The 16,401-nt window shown below is 43.7% G+C and overlaps 2 protein-coding genes across 3 annotated transcripts in view; one reads left to right on the top strand and one right to left on the bottom strand.

Moving 5' to 3' along the window:
* The first annotated feature begins 1,321 nt into the window (after positions 1 to 1,321).
* RNF139 (ring finger protein 139) lies at positions 1,322 to 13,615 on the top strand. The gene is made up of 2 exons (XM_004580717.2): positions 1,322 to 1,514; positions 11,536 to 13,615. The coding sequence occupies exons 1-2, from the start codon at positions 1,334 to 1,336 to the stop codon at positions 13,356 to 13,358; spliced, it is 2,004 nt and encodes a 667-aa protein (XP_004580774.2). The 5' UTR covers positions 1,322 to 1,333; the 3' UTR covers positions 13,359 to 13,615.
* Positions 13,616 to 14,224: 609 nt separating this feature from the next.
* TATDN1 (TatD DNase domain containing 1) overlaps positions 14,225 to 16,401 on the bottom strand; it is a 34,821-nt gene continuing 32,644 nt past the window's right edge. The window contains exon 12 of one of the 2 annotated variants that reach the window (XM_058668501.1): positions 14,225 to 14,413. In XM_058668501.1, the coding sequence (XP_058524484.1) occupies positions 14,311 to 14,413 (103 nt within the window). In that variant the 3' untranslated portion in view covers positions 14,225 to 14,310. Of the gene's footprint in view, positions 14,414 to 15,452; positions 15,580 to 16,401 lie in introns of those variants that run through there. The other variant, XM_058668500.1, reaches the window with a different exon arrangement.

The following is a 16,401-nucleotide window of genomic DNA, read 5'->3' as shown; positions in this document are numbered from 1 at the left end:
GGGGGGGCTCTGAGGATGTTACCACTACTGCTCCTGATCAGGGTGTGTGTGTGTGGTGGTGGTAGGGGGGAGGATCCTGACGGACGGTAAGCACGCACCTAGAGCCCAGATAGAAGCCGCACTGTGGGCTGCACCCTGAGCCAGGAGCCTGAGGCAGCCTGGCCCTCTGCCTCCAATCTTATCTCAGTCCATCTCCAGGACTGCCTCAGCCCTAACTTGGTCTCCGTTGGTGATGAAGGAGCGAGAAATCGATCAGGATGGCCAGATGTGATCAGCTACTTGTGCAGGCAGGAAGGTATGAGAGTCTGGCCTCATCTGCCCCGAAGGGAGAAAGCGAGCCCAGGCCAGGTGTGCTTACGTCAGAAGCCTGGGTTCCTGAAGTCACCGGCCCCCCTGGTCATCAGTACAAGGCTGACCGTCATTGTCCTCATTTTCCATCTGGGTGGGTGGGAAGGGTTTGAGGTCTTTGCACTAGGTAGGTGGCTTTCTTGGCTGCGCCTACCCTACCTCGTCCCTTGGCCGCTGCTCCAAGATCCAGAGCGGCCTGGCAGGCAACCTCCTTGGGAGGCAGGCCTCCTTCCTACGGGGCAGGCCCCCAGGTGAGGTCAGCAGGGCAGGTCCTAGAGGGTGGCGTCCTTTGGCTTTTCCTCTTCCCAGGCAACTTTGAGTTATGTTTATGGGACGTCTAATGAGCTCTAATAAAGCAGCAAGTAGCCTCCACCCGCAGAGCTCGAATCCCCAGCCGAGGTGACGCGGCGCCCGGGAGGGCGAGGCTGAGGGACCAGCGCCGGACACCACGGGGTGTCGCCCAGTTGGCGCTGGCCAGGCAGGTGGGTGGAAACCATGGCAACGCTCGGCGACGCCGCGGCTGACGCTGGGCCAGAGAGCGCCCCGAGCGCCGGATTATGACGCAGCAGCTGCGCGGGCCCCCGCGGTCTCGCGTGACCGCGGGCGCAGCCTGCCGGCCTAGCAACAGCAGCCAAGGCCGAGGCCGAGGCCGAGGCAGGCGGGGTCAAGATGGTGGCTCCCCGGGCGGGGGAGGCGGTGGAGGGAGGAGGAGCCAGACCATAGGCAGCCGGAAACACCGACACCCAGAGCCCTCCCGGGGAGCCGCCGACGCCGCCGCCGCCACTTCAGCCGCCTCAGCCGCCGCCGCCGCCGCCTGCTCCAGCTCGAGGGACGCGAGCGGGCGGCGGGGCGGGCCGTGAGGGAGACGGGAGGGCAGGGCGAGCGGGGCGGAGACAGCCGCCCAGCCTCCGCCCCCGGCCGCGGGCCCGGGCCCTGCCCCGCGCCGCCCTGCCCGGCCCGCCCAGCCCCGGTGTGGCAGCGGCTCATGGCGGCTGTGGGGCCCCCGCAGCTGCAGGTGCGGATGGCCCCCCAGCAGATCTGCGCGGTGCTCGAGGTGGCGCTCCGGGTGCCCTGCCTCTACATCATCGACGCCATCTTCAACTCCTACTACGATTCCAGCCAAAGCGGCTTGTGCATCGTGCTGCAGATCTTCCTCCGGCTCCTTGGTAAGGGGACCGGGTTGCCTGCGTCCCGAGGACGCGTGCCCCGGGGCGCAGGCGGCCGCACGCAGGCCCCGTCATGCGTGTGTGTGTGTGTGTGTGTGTGTGTGTGTGTGTGTGTATGCGCGCGCGCGCGTTTGGGGACCACAGTTGGAGACCCAGAGGGGCATCTCTGCAGGTGGGACGTGGAGGAGATGATACTTGTCTGGGAGCTGCCAGGGGAGCCGGCCTGCGTGTGGCGGTGAGAGCCCCGCGGTGTCTGAGCCTGTGGCTCACTGCCTGCTGTTTGGCTGGCATACCAGGTCTTAGGCGACAGCTCTGCTCGTCCCGGTCGCTCAGTGCGTGACCTTGGACGTGCGCCAGAGCCTGGACCTCCGTTTCCCCCCATTTAAACGTCCAGGGGCAGCTTCTCTGTCCCCGCAGCTGCGTCCGCGGACCCACAGGATCGTGTCCGCTGTCGTGACATCCCAGCCAAGGAGACTGGGTTGTCAGTGTCAGAGCTTGGAACCATTACCGGCAATCCTCCCGAAGGAGGCGACGCTAATAACGAGCCTTTACATTTTCCATGAATGCACGGAAAAATATTAAACAAGGATGTTAACATCTTGGCCGGAAAATGATTTGCAAAAAGACTGTTGGGAAGATCATGTCGTTGTTGCGTATGGATGGGAGTGTATTAAAAAACAGAAAGAAACCAGCCTGTGTTTCACGCTCCACCTTCGCTTACATTCCCATGTGAGAGGCATTGAAGTGTAAAAGAATTTTTTAAAAGCTAATTGCAGCTTGGCCAATGTTGTTGATGAGGTCATTGTGATCAATCCCTGGTGGGCTAGTGTTTTTGGAAGTGTTACTGAGAGTAGGCCGATTGGAGGTCCTTACCAAGATTTTCTGAATTAGCTGCCATCTGTTGCTTTATTCCTGAACGCGAAGAGGTGGCAGTAAAGGCTTAATTTGTTCACTGTCCTGAGTGATAGTGTTTCACAGTTACCTACTTTTGCACTGTATTTTCGCTGCTCCGATCTGGCCTAACCTTCATCTATCCCTTAGAGGTGAGGCGTGTTCTCATTTTACAGATGAGAAGCGGAGGGTCCCGTACAGATGTTTTGTTCTTGGTTTGGTACACCGTGGCTAAGTATGGTCAGGGCCTGAACGTCCGAAACATCTTTTGACATCTTCATTGCACCGCCTTCCAGATCCAAAATGGTCTAGCAAGGATCTCATGCTAGATTTTAAAACGAAGAGGGATGAACTTGACACTGTAGCGCAAGATTCTCCGGCACCAGCTGCTACTTCCTTCGCTGCTTCACGCGCTGCTCTACCTTGACCCTGCTTCAGCAGACTGCTGTCCTTATTTGTGGCAAAGATGCGACCCTGAAGGTTCTGCATCTCCATTCCAGAAATAGCGTCGGTCCGACTGGAACGTTCTTGAGGCGGAATAGCTGCGGTTGGAGAATCCCGCAGGGATCTGGCGGTTTAATGCAGCGCCCCGCTGAGCTTCATTGAAGCTGGGCAGCTTTAAGGAGAGGGAGTATTTTCCTTAATTAAATCATTTGTAGTCTGACAACATTGAACAAAGGAATCTGGTGTTTTCCTTGTTCTCTGCATGCTTCTTGTGTTTCTAGTAAATCATAGATGTTTCTTTGAACAGTTTAAAGAACAGGGCTTAAGGGGAGTTACCTGCTCCGTGGCTTGGGTTTCTTTCCCTTCTCATAGGATGTTAGGACGGTAAATGAGTCAAAATGTAATCGCTGGAAAGAGCACTCTTGGGTGTGTGTGAGCTCTGAATAAACTTGTTAGCTTTAAAAAAAAAACAATGAGTCAAGAGCATGGTGCAGATTCTTATGACAGCATATTTAAAATGTTGGTGCTGTTTATTGGAAAATTTTGATTCCAGAATATTGTTTAGGTTAGACTTGTTGGGAAATATGAAATATTTTCAACCCTGTTATGTTTCTTACTTACATTGTGCCACTGTAATTATTGCCTAATTTTTCATATGAGTGAGAGTTAAAATTTTAAAAACTAATGTTGGTACTGAACTGAAAAATATTCACCAGAAAGTGAATGTTGTTTAAAGTAATAGGTTCATGTGCAAAAAGTCCCAATAGAAAACTGAAATTAATTTTTCTGCCAGGTTGGTGTGTTTACAGTTACGGACTTCTCAAATACTACTGTATATAAACATACAATTTTATTGAAAGATTTAAAATTCTAAAACTTTAAACTTTAAAGTTAATATGTAAAAATGGAAACCTGTGATTAAAAATAATTGCCATTTTTATATGTAGTATTTGAAGCACTCTCCCTAAGTAAAGGTGCTGTGAAATTGTACTCACAGTTGCCAGCAGATAAAGTTGAGATTTCAGTAGGTCAGAAAATAAAGCACCTAATTTTGAGATTCAAATAAAATCATAAAATATGTAAAATTAAGGCATAAAGTTATTTCTTAGGAGGTGTCAAATCCTAAGTGAAACTCAATCCAAAGGAACAAAATGCTGAAGTTGCAATTTTAAATCCAGAAAGTGCAAGCATAAGAGTTTGCTTTAAAAGTATTCATTACTCATGGCAGTAATTCGTCGAGGTGGTAAAGGACTTTTTTAGACGTAAATGAAGACCTAGAAGTTACTAGGGAAAATCTGATAAATTTGAGTATATACATGTGAAAATGTCTATATGTTATAACCTACCAAAAAATCCTTAGAAATGACAAGCCGAGGGGGAAATCATTGTATCTTATGTGATTTATTGTTCAACAAGAAAAGCTGGGTCTGGCGTGATAGGCTGGCCTAGTAACTAAATCCTCACTTTGCATGTGCTGGGATCCCATATGGGCCCCAGTTTGTGTCCTGGCTGCTCTACTTCCCCCCCAGCTCTCTGTTTATGCCTTGGGAGGACAGTCAAGGATGGCCCAAAGCCTTGGGACCCTACACCCCGGTGGGAGACCCAGAAGATACTCCTGGCTTCTGGCTTTGGATAGGCTCAGCTGCAGCTATTACTACTTGGGGAGTGAACCAGTGGATGGAAGATCTTTGTCTCTCCTTCTCTCTAAATCTACCTTGCAATAAAAATAAATAAATCTTAAAAAAAAAAAAAGACCTTATATTTCCATAGAAAAGTGGACCTGGCCTGGGCATTCATAGTGAACCAAATGCAGAAGGTTAGTAAACAAACAAACAAACAAACAAAAAAGTGCCTAACTTCATTTGTAATTAAAGAAATGTCACAACAAAATTTTACTTAAGAGTTGGGTGAAGAAATTCAGTTCAATTTAAAAGAAATTTTTTGTTTACCTATTTGGAGTAGGTGTATTTATATACTTTTGGTAGACCGTATAAAATGCTTTGGCTCTTGAGTTGGCCTTTTGGTGTAGCAAGTTAAGCCACCATTTGGGTGGGCGGCCTGCCCTGTTGGCCTACTGGTTCCAGCCCATGCTGTTCTGGTCCCAGTGTGATTCCTGCTCATGCGTCCTGGAGGCAACAGGTAATGTTCAAGGACTTGAGTCTCAGCCGCCCGCCTGGCCGACGCAGATGGAGTCCTGGCTTTGGTTGTGCCATAGCCTCGCTGGTTTGTCAGCATTTGGGGAGTGAACCAGTGAATGGACAGTTTCTGCCTCTGTCATTTCAAGCATTAAAAACAACACCACACTGCTCTGCTTGCATTTTCTGCCTTGGATTTAAAGTTACTAATTCCACATTATGCTGCTCTAGATGGAATTTTATTTAGCACTTACTGTTTACCTTTTGAGTCACTGTTCCAGTTTAGGTATTTGGCCTAGAGACAAGAGTTGTGTGCAGACTGTGGGCAGGAACATTCATTACAGCATTATTAGAAATAACGAAATGGTCAGCTGCAGCCTAAGTATGTCTGAAGTGGAGTCTGTTATATTAGATGAAACAATACAACGAAGTACTTAAAAGTTATTTTCCGTAGAAGGGGGAAAAAACTGAAATGAAGAGAGGTGAGTAGGACTGACAGACAGACTGGCTCTGCTCAGCCTCGGCTCTGTTGGCAGTTTTGGACGGGGGAATTCTTTGCCTGCGAGAGGGCTGCTTTCCTACAAACTGGAATTTTCAGCAGTATCTCTGTCTACCCACTAGGTACCAGTGGCACCTGATCCATCCCCTTGCCTAGTTATGCTGCCACGATTGTCTCTAGATATTGCCAGATGCCCTCCGGCAGTGGTGGTCAGGGAGCAAAATAATTCCTGGTTCAAAATCCCTGGGACAGACAAACAGAGCTGTATATGGCATGCACGACCTGGAAGCAGACCAGCAGTGTGTCCGGAGAAAGTGGTGTGTTTCAGAAGGAGACTTTGAAGTACATTAATGTAAATATGGATTACTCAGTTAGTGGCCATTTACTCCTATGGAAAAAATTATATTTACATACATATATATAGTATATATATGTTTATAGTCAATCCTAAGCAAATTATTACCTAGATATAAAATGTAACACTCTGTATTTTTAGAAGAAAATATATCTTCTTTTTTTTCCAACATTATAATAGGGTAAACAGTTCTTTATAAAGAAATATAAAAGCAAATGTATGAAAATTGGAGGGGCCCAGAACAGTAGCCTAGTTGCTAAAGTCCTTGCCTTGCATGTGCTGAGATTCCATATGGGCACTGGTTCTAATCCCCGCTTCCCATCCAGCTCCCTGCTTGTGGCCTCGGAAAGCAGTAGAGGACAGCCCAAAGCCTTGGGACCCTGCACCCGCATGGAAGGCCCAGAGAAAGCTCCTGGCTCCTGGCTTCCAACAGCTCTGGCTGTTGCAGCCAGCTGGGGAGTGAATCAGTGGACAGAAAGTCTTCTTCTCTGTCTCTCTTCCTCTCTGTATATCTGACTTTCAAATAAAAATCAATAAATCTTAAAAAAAATTGATGAGTTGAATGACATTAAGAAGCCTTTATTTGTATCAAAGGCAGCATTTAAAAAAATGAGAAGATAGCTAGCAACCTGGACAAGTTTTTGTTACCTATAGTTGGGAACTAATTTGTATTTGAAATTTTTTATATGTATATGGGGAAAACCTGCTGAGGTGAATCGGCCAGTGATAGAATGGCAATTCTGTAATAATAAGAAGACACTTAAATGTCAATAAAAGCAGAAAGCTGCTTTCTTTTAGGAAAACATTTAAATAAAAGGTTAATAAAACTAACATAATGAGTTCCCCTATGGGTGAACCTCCTGAAAGTGTATGTATTTATGAGTATGTGTTTAATAATTTGTCAGGATGTACAAGAAATTTATAGCATTTATACCTCTTTGGGGCCAGTAAAATAATTCAGACAACCCAAAGTGTTTGTGAGTCTCAGAATACTTTACCTGTGGTCACCAAAAAGACACAAACAAGAAAAAGAGAAGAGAAAAAGTGTGTGAGAATTTCTTGCCAGCAGGAGGCAGTTCTGCATGGCTAGGGAGCCAGTTGGGTGCTCCCCAGGCCGTCTGCCCCTGGCTGCCTGGGATGGTGGCTGAGCCCACAGGATGAGCAGGGAGCAGAACCACAGAAATGGCCCTCTCCCACCTGACTGCTGCCTGCGAATCTGTGTGCCCTAAACTCCCTCTTTGTGTTCACTCAGTTTGCTGGAGCAGTCCAGAGAACGCAGGCAAACGCCTCACTTACCTGACGCCCAGGACAAGGGAACAGAGGGGACAGGGTAGGGCGGGGGAGGGGCATAGTGGGCACTCTGTCATGCTCCGGGAAGCCCATGCCTCCAGGTGTGTGGGAAGCTCCCAGAACTCAGTCTTGTAGGGGAAGTTCCCTGCAAGGTTTGATTGATGAACTCATTGGTCCTTTGCATCATCAACCTTCAGCCCTACTGCTTTCCTTAAAGGCGGGTGATAGGAAGGTGACTGAAAATCCCAAACCTTAAATCTCATTGTTGAGTTCCCTGGCACCCAGTCCCCATTTTGACTATCCATGGGCCACCAGTCACCTGTTAGCATATGGGACACTAGTGACTCCAGAGTCCAAGGAGTCTGCATGAAGACCAAGTACACATTTCACATTCTCACACCTCGGAAAGACAGACTAGAAGTATTGGGCTAACCCTTAATTGAATTTATATTGATAGGGTTTGACTTTAAAAAATATCCATGATAGAAAATCTTTCTTTGTTGTAACTTACTTGTACATGTGCCAACAGACACTTTTGTCCTAAATTTTGTTGTGTAGGTCTCCCTTAGGAGTTAAGGTGGTAGGGCCTGCTTGTTTCTCAATTACCTAATCCTATCCCTACAAGCACCTGCATACCATGTGTGTTCTGAATTCCATGTGCTCCAGTTCCTGTCCAGCTCCCGGCTTGTAGCCTGGAAAAGCAGTAGAGGATGGCCCAACACCTTGGGACCCTGCACCTGTGTGGGAGACCTGGAAGAGGCTCCTGGCTCTTGGTTTCAGATGGCATCAGCTTTGACTATTGCAGCCATTTGGAGAGTGAGTCAGTGGATGGAAGATCTTTCTCTGTTTATCCTTCTCTCTGTAAATCTGCCTTTCCAATAAAAATAAATATTTCTTTAAAAAAGGAGCAAGGTAGCAATAAGATTTGTTTTCTGCAATTCTCCATTTTATTCTGTTAGGTATTGCAATGTTTTTCCACTGATTGCTTTAGATTGTTCTAAAGTTATTTAAGATACTTGTAAAGATTATGTCCTATTTCTTTCTTTTAGTCCTTTTTTCAAAGGGTTAAAGCATTGGTGTAATAAGCATGCTATTTTTTCCCCTCCTTAGTTTTTATTTGTTTGGAGTAATCTAAATGAAGAGGCCCTGGTTATCTTGATGATTGAGTTCTTACATGGTTTCAAAGTGTTGAATTGGTTTTGATGCTCGTCTCTTTCTACCTTGAGAATTATTGGTGAAACTCTACTCACAGAATTGGACAGAGATCCTGCATTGTGGTTTCACTTCATTTTGTTCTGTGTTCTCTTTCCCTTCACAATGCAGCATTTGTATATTGTTCTGAATCCTCAAGCAGTGTATCCTAGCTCTAGTGAGACACTGTTTCCCTGGCCCTGTATCTTAGACATTCAGAGTAAAAACCAACAAAATGTTTCCTGTCTAAAGTTGTGAAAAGTATAACAAAAGCTTGATGTTATGAACAAGACTGTCTAAAGGCCACAGAGAAAGCGTTACTTTGGAGTTTTAGTACTTGGCAAGTTGGCTTTTTTTTCCTGTAAAGTGAAGGCTGCTCATTTCCACATTTTATAGGTAGAAATATTATAAAGAAAAATTTAAGAACCACACCAACCTTCAATCTGAGTTAAGAATTAAAACAGGTATTTTAATGCTATGATTGAAATATTTGCTTATTTTATATATTTCCAATGTTTGTGTTTTTGTTTTTTTTTTTTAAGATTTGCTCATTGACTTGAAGGTGCAGTTACAAAGGAGAAACTGAGATTTTCCATCTGCTGTGTCACTTCTGAACCGGCTGCAGTGATCAGTCTAAAGTCAGGGGCCAGGAACTTCCTCAGGTTCTCCTACATGGATGCAGGGGTCCAAACACTTGGGTCGTCTTTTACCGCTTTTCTCAAGAGCATTAGCAGAGAGCTAAACTGAAATCGAAGTAATCAAGACTTGAAGCAGCAGCTATATGTATGCTGGCATCACAGATGGAAACTTTACTTGCCGTGCCACAGTCCTAGCCTTTTTCACAAATGGCTCGGTTTTCTGGTGCAGTATAATTATTATTATTTTATTGGAAAGTCAGATATACAGAGAAGAGGAAAGACAGAGAGGAAGGTCTTCTGTCCACTGATTCACTGCCCAAGTGCTGCAATGGCTGGAGCTAAGCCTATCTGAAGCTAGGAGTCAGGAGCTTCTTGCTAGTCTCCCACACAGGTGTAGGCTCCCAAGGCTCTGGGCCATCCTCTACTGCCAAGGCCACAAGCAGGGAGCTGGATGGGAAGTGAAACAGCCGGGATATAAACCAGCACCCACATGGGATCCCGGTGGATTTAAGGCCAAGGATTTAGCCACTAGACTCTTGTGCCAGGCCTGCAGGATCAATTAAGTCCTTAGGCAAAATTATCACTTAAATTAATTATGCCTCCACTCAAAACATCTCTTTCTTGATTAAATTTCTTGTTTAATTTGAAGTTGTTCACTTTTTCTGTGCTTGGCATTGTCTCTTCGCTTTTCATTTTTCAAGCAGGCTGTCTGTTGATTGTTGTGACAGAAACATTTTCTTTTCCCAGTGAGTACCAGTTGTGAGTAACCTTAAGGGATCTGATATTCAAGGTAGAATCCTTGCCTGCTGTCAGAGACATGCTGTGTAACAGGGTGGAAGGTGTCTACTCAGATAACCCACAGACTGCAACGTCAGGCAGTGCTTGGCAAGTGCCTTGTCCTGGAGATAAGCTGAAGCAACAGCTGGCCCACAGAGCCGGTCACTGTGATGGACAGTCAGCAATCTGGATGGACACTCAAGCATTTCAAGTTGGTGGGGCCACCTTCCAGGAAAAGAAAATAGCAATGTACAGTGACCTAGCATGGGGAATATGTCTGGAAGACAAAGGCTGGCATGATGTTGGTATGTACTACTCTAAAGCAAACTGGATCCTTTAGTACCAGGACAAGGAAGTGAGTTGTATCTGATGGTTATTTCAGAGCATATAAAGTATGTATTTTGAGCAGAAGAATGAAAAAAGGCAGTGTGACTTCAAAGTATATTTGGACAAGAGCTTTTACAGAGAAATTGATTGGTGCCACTAAGAAAAGGGAGATATATGTGTTAGAACTTGGCAGTTAATTGGCAAAAAGCTGAGGATGCATGATTAGGAGTACCATTAAGAGCTAATGGTACTTATCCCTATGAAATCGAAAAATCACTAAGAAGCACTGGTTCTGATTTAAGACAACTTGGCCTCTAGAACTTTTGAGCTTTGCCATTGAATGTAGAAGTGGAACTAAATGAGTATTTGGATGTCACTGCTGTAGTTGATCATTGGACTTTAATGTGCTTCTTATAATCTCACACTTAAACTAGTTGATGTTCTGTCAGAGCAACAAACAAAAGCCAGTCTGGATCTGTCTTTTACAATTTTTAGGGCTGGAGTAGGGGAGGGAGGAATCTATTACCAATTTTGTTTAGCATGTTTGGATTTTCTGGACATTCTTTTTGTGATTTGATGAACAATAAGAAGAGGTAATTACTTGAAGAAGTAAGACCCAGGGAACTTCAAGAGCATTTCTGAAATGTGAAGCAAGGTTGTAGGGAGAGAAAAATAGCTGAACTTGGACATACAGAGAGTTCTCGGATTTAAGGGGCAGAAAAAAGTAAGAGCATGGTGCACGTTCACAGATTGAAGAAAAGGAAAAGTTGTGAATTATTTGGGATTATAAAACTTTCAAGTGGGAGTTTGGTACAGTAGTTAAGAACTTTCTTGGAATATCCACATCTCCAATGGAGTGCTTGATTTAAGTCCAAGCTCCGCTGCTTCCAGTCTAGCTTCCTGCTAATGCACACCCTCGCAGGCAGCACATGACTCAAGTACTTGGTCCATTCACCTGTGTGGAAGGTCCTGATTGAATTCCCAGCTCCTGTCTTCACTGTGACCCTGTTCTGGCTATTATGGGCATTCGGGAAGTGAACCATCAGATGCACAATCTCTGTTGGGTCAAATATAATTAAATTAAAACACTTAAGCTTTATTTCATAAACACTTAATAAGAACAGATGTTTTCCATTTGAGTTTTCAATTCTTAATGATTTTTGGATGGTATTTTTTTTAATGATTACAATAGACTTTTTTGAGTATGAGAATGGAGGTATAATTACCAGTTTGTCTTGAAGATAATTTAGTAATTAAGTGCCTATCTGTACAGTGTTAATTGCTTTGGAAATTAGAAAATAAGGATTGAAATTTTAAAAAGAATAGTTTGTCCTCTGGAACTCTGACTTTATGAAACTCTGTTCCTTTGTTCATACCTTTGGGCAGCTTGCTACTTAAAGGAAGTATATCATCAAAGATGTGACTACTAATGGAAAGCCATTCACTCAGATGCCCTTCATGTTTTTCTTTGTAGGTATCTTTGTATCCAGTGTTGTGCTGATCTTGTCACAGCGATCGCTTTTCAAGTTTTACATGTACAGCTCCACGTTTTTATTGGTTACATCGGCAGTGCTCGTGAATTACTATGCTGCCTTGCACATTGACTTCTACGAAGGGGCCTACAACGCTTCAGCTTTTGAAATTGAGCTGCTTCCCCGGAAGGGGCCCTCGCTCTGGATGGCTATCATCCTGCTCCAACTGACCTTTGGCATTGGATACATCACACTACTCCAGATTCATTCCATCCACTCACAGCTAATTATTTTGGATATCTTGGTCCCTATAATAGGCGTAATCACAGAGCTACCATTGCATATCAGAGAGACTTTAGTTTTTACTTCTTCCCTGATTCTCATATTAAATACAGTGCTTGTCTTGGCAGTGAAACTGAAGTGGTTTTATTATTCCACACGGTATGTTTTTCTGTTAGTGAGGCACATGTATCGAATTTATGGATTACAGTTATTGATGGAGGACACGTGGAAGAGGATTCGTTTCCCAGATATACTTCGAGTCTTCTGGCTGACAAGGATTACAGCTCAGGCTACAGTGTTAATATACATTTTGAGGATGGCAAATGAAACGGAGTCCTTCTTTCTTTCTCGGGATGATTTCTGGGACCTCATCTGTAATCTTATAATCAGTGGATGTGACTCAACGCTCACTGTCCTGGGCATGAGTGCTGTCATCTCCTCAGTAGCTCATTATTTGGGCCTTGGAATATTGGCCTTCATTGGATCAACTGAAGAAGACGACAGGCGGCTTGGCTTTGTAGCACCTGTTTTGTTTTTTATTTTGGCTCTTCAGACTGGTCTGAGTGGGCTACGACCAGAAGAAAGACTTATTCGCTTAAGCAGAAACATGTGCCTTTTATTAACTGCAGTCCTGCATTTCATCCATGGGATGGCAGACCCCGTGTTAATGTCTCTGAGTGCCTCTCATGTGTCATCTTTTCGTCGACATTTCCCTGTGCTGTTTGTCTCTGCTTGCCTGTTTGTCCTTCCTGTCTTACTCAGTTACGTTCTTTGGCATCACTATGCGCTCAATACATGGTTGTTCGCAGTCACAGCCTTCTGTGTGGAACTCTGCTTAAAAGTAATTGTTTCTCTCACTGTTTATACGCTATTCATGATTGATGGCTACTACAATGTTCTCTGGGAAAAACTTGATGATTATGTCTACTACGTTCGTTCAACTGGCAATATTATTGAATTTATTTTTGGAGTAGTAATGTTTGGAAATGGAGCTTATACTATGATGTTTGAATCAGGAAGTAAAATCCGAGCTTGTATGATGTGCCTACACACGTATTTTAACATCTACTTACAAGCAAAAAATGGCTGGAAGACTTTCATGAATCGTAGGACTGCTGTTAAGAAAATTAACTCACTTCCTGAAGTAAAAGGGAGCCGCTTGCAAGAAATAGATGATGTATGTGCAATCTGCTACCATGAATTTACAACATCTGCTCGTATTACACCATGTAATCACTATTTCCATGCACTTTGCCTTCGGAAATGGCTGTACATTCAAGACACTTGTCCCATGTGCCATCAGAAAGTATACATCGATGATGATATCAAGGATAATTCAAATGTATTTAACAACAATGGATTTATTGTACCCAACGAGAATCAAAATCCCGAGGAAGCTGTAGGAGAAGCTGCTGCTGAATCTGACAGGGAACTGAGCGAGGATGACAGCACAGACTGTGATGATGGCGTGGACAGAGAAAGGCATGGAGTGAATAACCCCACGGGCACAGCAGCTGAAGACTTCAATGACGACACTGACTGATTCAAATAGCATTTACTAATCACTGAGGTATCTCTTTAAAATTCAGCTCAGCCAGAATGGAGTACTATGCCTCACTTCAGTGTGTAACCAAGCACAAAAGCAGTATCAATGTTGAATCTGTGAATAGTTTTCCGTTTACTGTGATGTGCTACTGTAAATATACCTCTTTAATTACTTCTGGTCTCTTTGGTGACCTATTTAAATTTGTGTACATTATTGTACATAGAATAAAATGTTTTCACATTTTTATGACAAAATTTGAACAAATAGCTTTTTAATGGATAAAACCATACAGTGCGTCAACTGTGCCAAAGATTCCTCAATGAAACTATATTAAGAATCAAACTCTGGGCCCTAGTTTTTCTTTCAATTTGTGGGAGGATGAGAACACACATCAGGAAGCCACACTAAAGTCATGGAAATGAGTAATCCGGACCAGAGGAGAAAGGTTAGAGTGTTTTAGAACTGGGAAGAAGATTAGCATATTTGAAACATTTTTTTGAAATGGGAGGAGCAATGTAGTTGTGCTGGGTTCAAAAGTCATGACTCAGAGACTATGTGAAAGTTGACAGATAGGCTTATCTCAACTAAACTTGGATAGGAACCAGAGTGTGCTAATTGTTTAATATCTGTGTAAAACAAAGAAACAAACAAACAAAAAACCAAAAAAAAAAAAAAAAAAAAACCCAGAATATTTGTTAGCCATCCTATTGGCAGTGTTGACAGAAATTTGTCCTTTCAGAGTTCTGAAGAGATTACAAAATGGAAATAGTTGAGTGTTTTAACTGAGTGATTTTTTTTTTAAAAAGATCTGATTTTATGGATGAAGATGGATGATGTTGTGCAGTAAAACCTCTTTAGACAGCTTCCAGAGAATCTCTTTATTATAGCTTACATTAAGTTTTGCCAAGAAATTTTACAAATATCATGGAATGTATAAGACACATGCCAATTAAATATCAGGAAAAAACATTTTAATGGTGTTGTTATAAAGTGTGTTGGCTAATTCCAGGGGGTCCTCTTCTCTTACTGCTGCCATTATCTCCAGTATTTGACTAAAACAAAGCAAAAACAGAAATGAACAGTTACATTTCTGAGTGTGTATTCTGTTTCCAAAGTGTAAAGCTTTACATTTTATTAGTTTTCACCAATATCAATAGCAAAAGGAAGTCTACCACCAACAATTACAAATCTGTGGGACTGTCTTGACAAGGTTAAGAAGCAGGTTCCAGTAGATTATGAGTCCTTCTGCACCGCAGTCCTGGAGTTCACTCAGTGGGGACAGCCCTTCAGTCAGACTCATTGGTGTTATGGCGGATATTTCACAAATGAAAAGGAAACATACAATGTACTTAATAAGCACAATTACTTTTGGTTTCCTTTTTTGTACCTGTGTTTGTGTACAGTGAATCCCAATGTAAATGGGGCTGGGGTTGGAAGGGCTGTATGAGCATCCCAGGACAACACCCCATGTGGTTTATTCGGGATAGGTAGGGTTTTGCTGTGGTGGGGAGAAAGCTATTTGTGTATGGTTTTCCCTGTGAGACACCATAGCAGGTGCCTGAGTTTATCTGCCTAGAGTGATCATCACTGCCAATAGTATGCCCTAGCAGTATTAAAATGGATAGAATTTTTTTATATACATGAAGTACAAAGTTGTAAATTCAGAAGTAAGCATTGAAATATTCTTAAGCTTTCTGCTCTGATAATGGGCATCTCAAATGTGCACACCTAAAGAAATCAGGGATAGAAATTTAAGATCAAATGGAATTTGATGTTCTGTGTGAGCAGCATAGAATGGAAACCTTGGCTTCACATGGATATTAAATAGATTACCAAGTTTTTGTTGCCTTGTAGCTAAAATATATTAAAAATAAGAAAGAAAAATGATAAGCCAATCTAAGAATTTAAAGTCATAGTTAAAAGTTTTTCTTAATAAACTGCAGAATTTTCCTCTCTGTGTACTCTTTAGAATGAATTGAAGACATTTTAATTAAGTAGTGCTTCTAATGCTAAGGTTTAAGATTCACAACAGTTTGTTAAGGTTATATAACAGAATGACTTTAATCATATTTAGAAACTGCTTATGAGAAGTCTATTGGTGCTGAGTAGAGCATTCTGTTTTAGAGTGTTTGATAATACAAAGTTTATGCTGATGTTTGAACTCTTCTGACTCTAAGCTATTTCCACATATCTGCAGTGGTTGAAAGCTGTGGTCATTCTGGGAAAAAAACAAACAAACAACAATTTGAAGGTTACTGTTCCTGATAACTTAGTGGCTTTTGCTTAATGTGGCATCTTACACTCAGCACAGGTTTTGAAGTCAGACAGTTCTTGCCATCCAAGTGTCACAGCTTCTAGAAAATAAAATGCACTCTCCTGCTTAAAAAATCCTTTGGGTCCTGGTAAAGTCTAAACCCCAAGGGAGGCATTTAGCTCTCAGGTCTGGCCCCACTCGACCTGAGGCTTACCTTCTGCTTACTGTGCACCCTACCTTGAGCCACACTAAGCACATTGTTCCCCTGGGCCAGTCCCACCCTCTGCCGGCTGCCTCTGCTCCCAGTGTCCCCAGTGTCTGTCTGGCCCCATGCCCAGCTGTGCTCTGCTGTAAACAGCTGAAATGTCACCTTAGCAAAAGTTCTCTCCTGGTGCGTTGCAAGGCAGATAGCTGCTATGTCCTCGTGGTCACAGTTACGGTCATACTCTATAAAAATCCTGCTACCTGGGACTGTGACCTGTTTGTGTGCTCCAGGAGGGAAGGGGGTCTCTGACTCCCTGAGAGCCTCACCGGAAGTGCCTGGTCACAGTGTAGGGAGGAGGGCAGGGATAGTCCTGATTCTTCTGGTAGTTCCCTTAGCAACTTGTACCTTTCCTGACATGGCAGGGGCTCCAAAATACATCTCCAAGAATCAATAATCTGATAGGAAGGGAAGACTGTTGTATGAATACCTAAAATCTAAACTACGGACAACAAGAAGTTGAGCAAGTCACTTGGGGAAGTAGGAATTACGGATTAGTAATAAGCATTACATTAGAAATAGTC

The sequence above is a fragment of the Ochotona princeps genome, chromosome 9 (genome assembly GCF_030435755.1).
Source record: "Ochotona princeps isolate mOchPri1 chromosome 9, mOchPri1.hap1, whole genome shotgun sequence".
Classification (NCBI taxonomy): Eukaryota; Metazoa; Chordata; class Mammalia; order Lagomorpha; family Ochotonidae; genus Ochotona; species Ochotona princeps.
The sequence above is the reverse complement of the archived record's forward strand: the minus strand, read 5'-3'. Positions and strand labels throughout refer to the sequence as shown.

Excerpts from the sequence above, each read along its gene's own strand:
- RNF139 (XM_004580717.2), top strand. The coding sequence starts at position 1,334 with ATGGCGGCTGTGGGGCCCCCGCAGCTGCAGGTGCGGATGGCCCCCCAG. Across the intron at positions 1,515-11,535 it reads GATCTTCCTCCGGCTCCTTG|GTATCTTTGTATCCAGTGTT; the intron begins GTAAGGGGACCG and ends TTTTCTTTGTAG.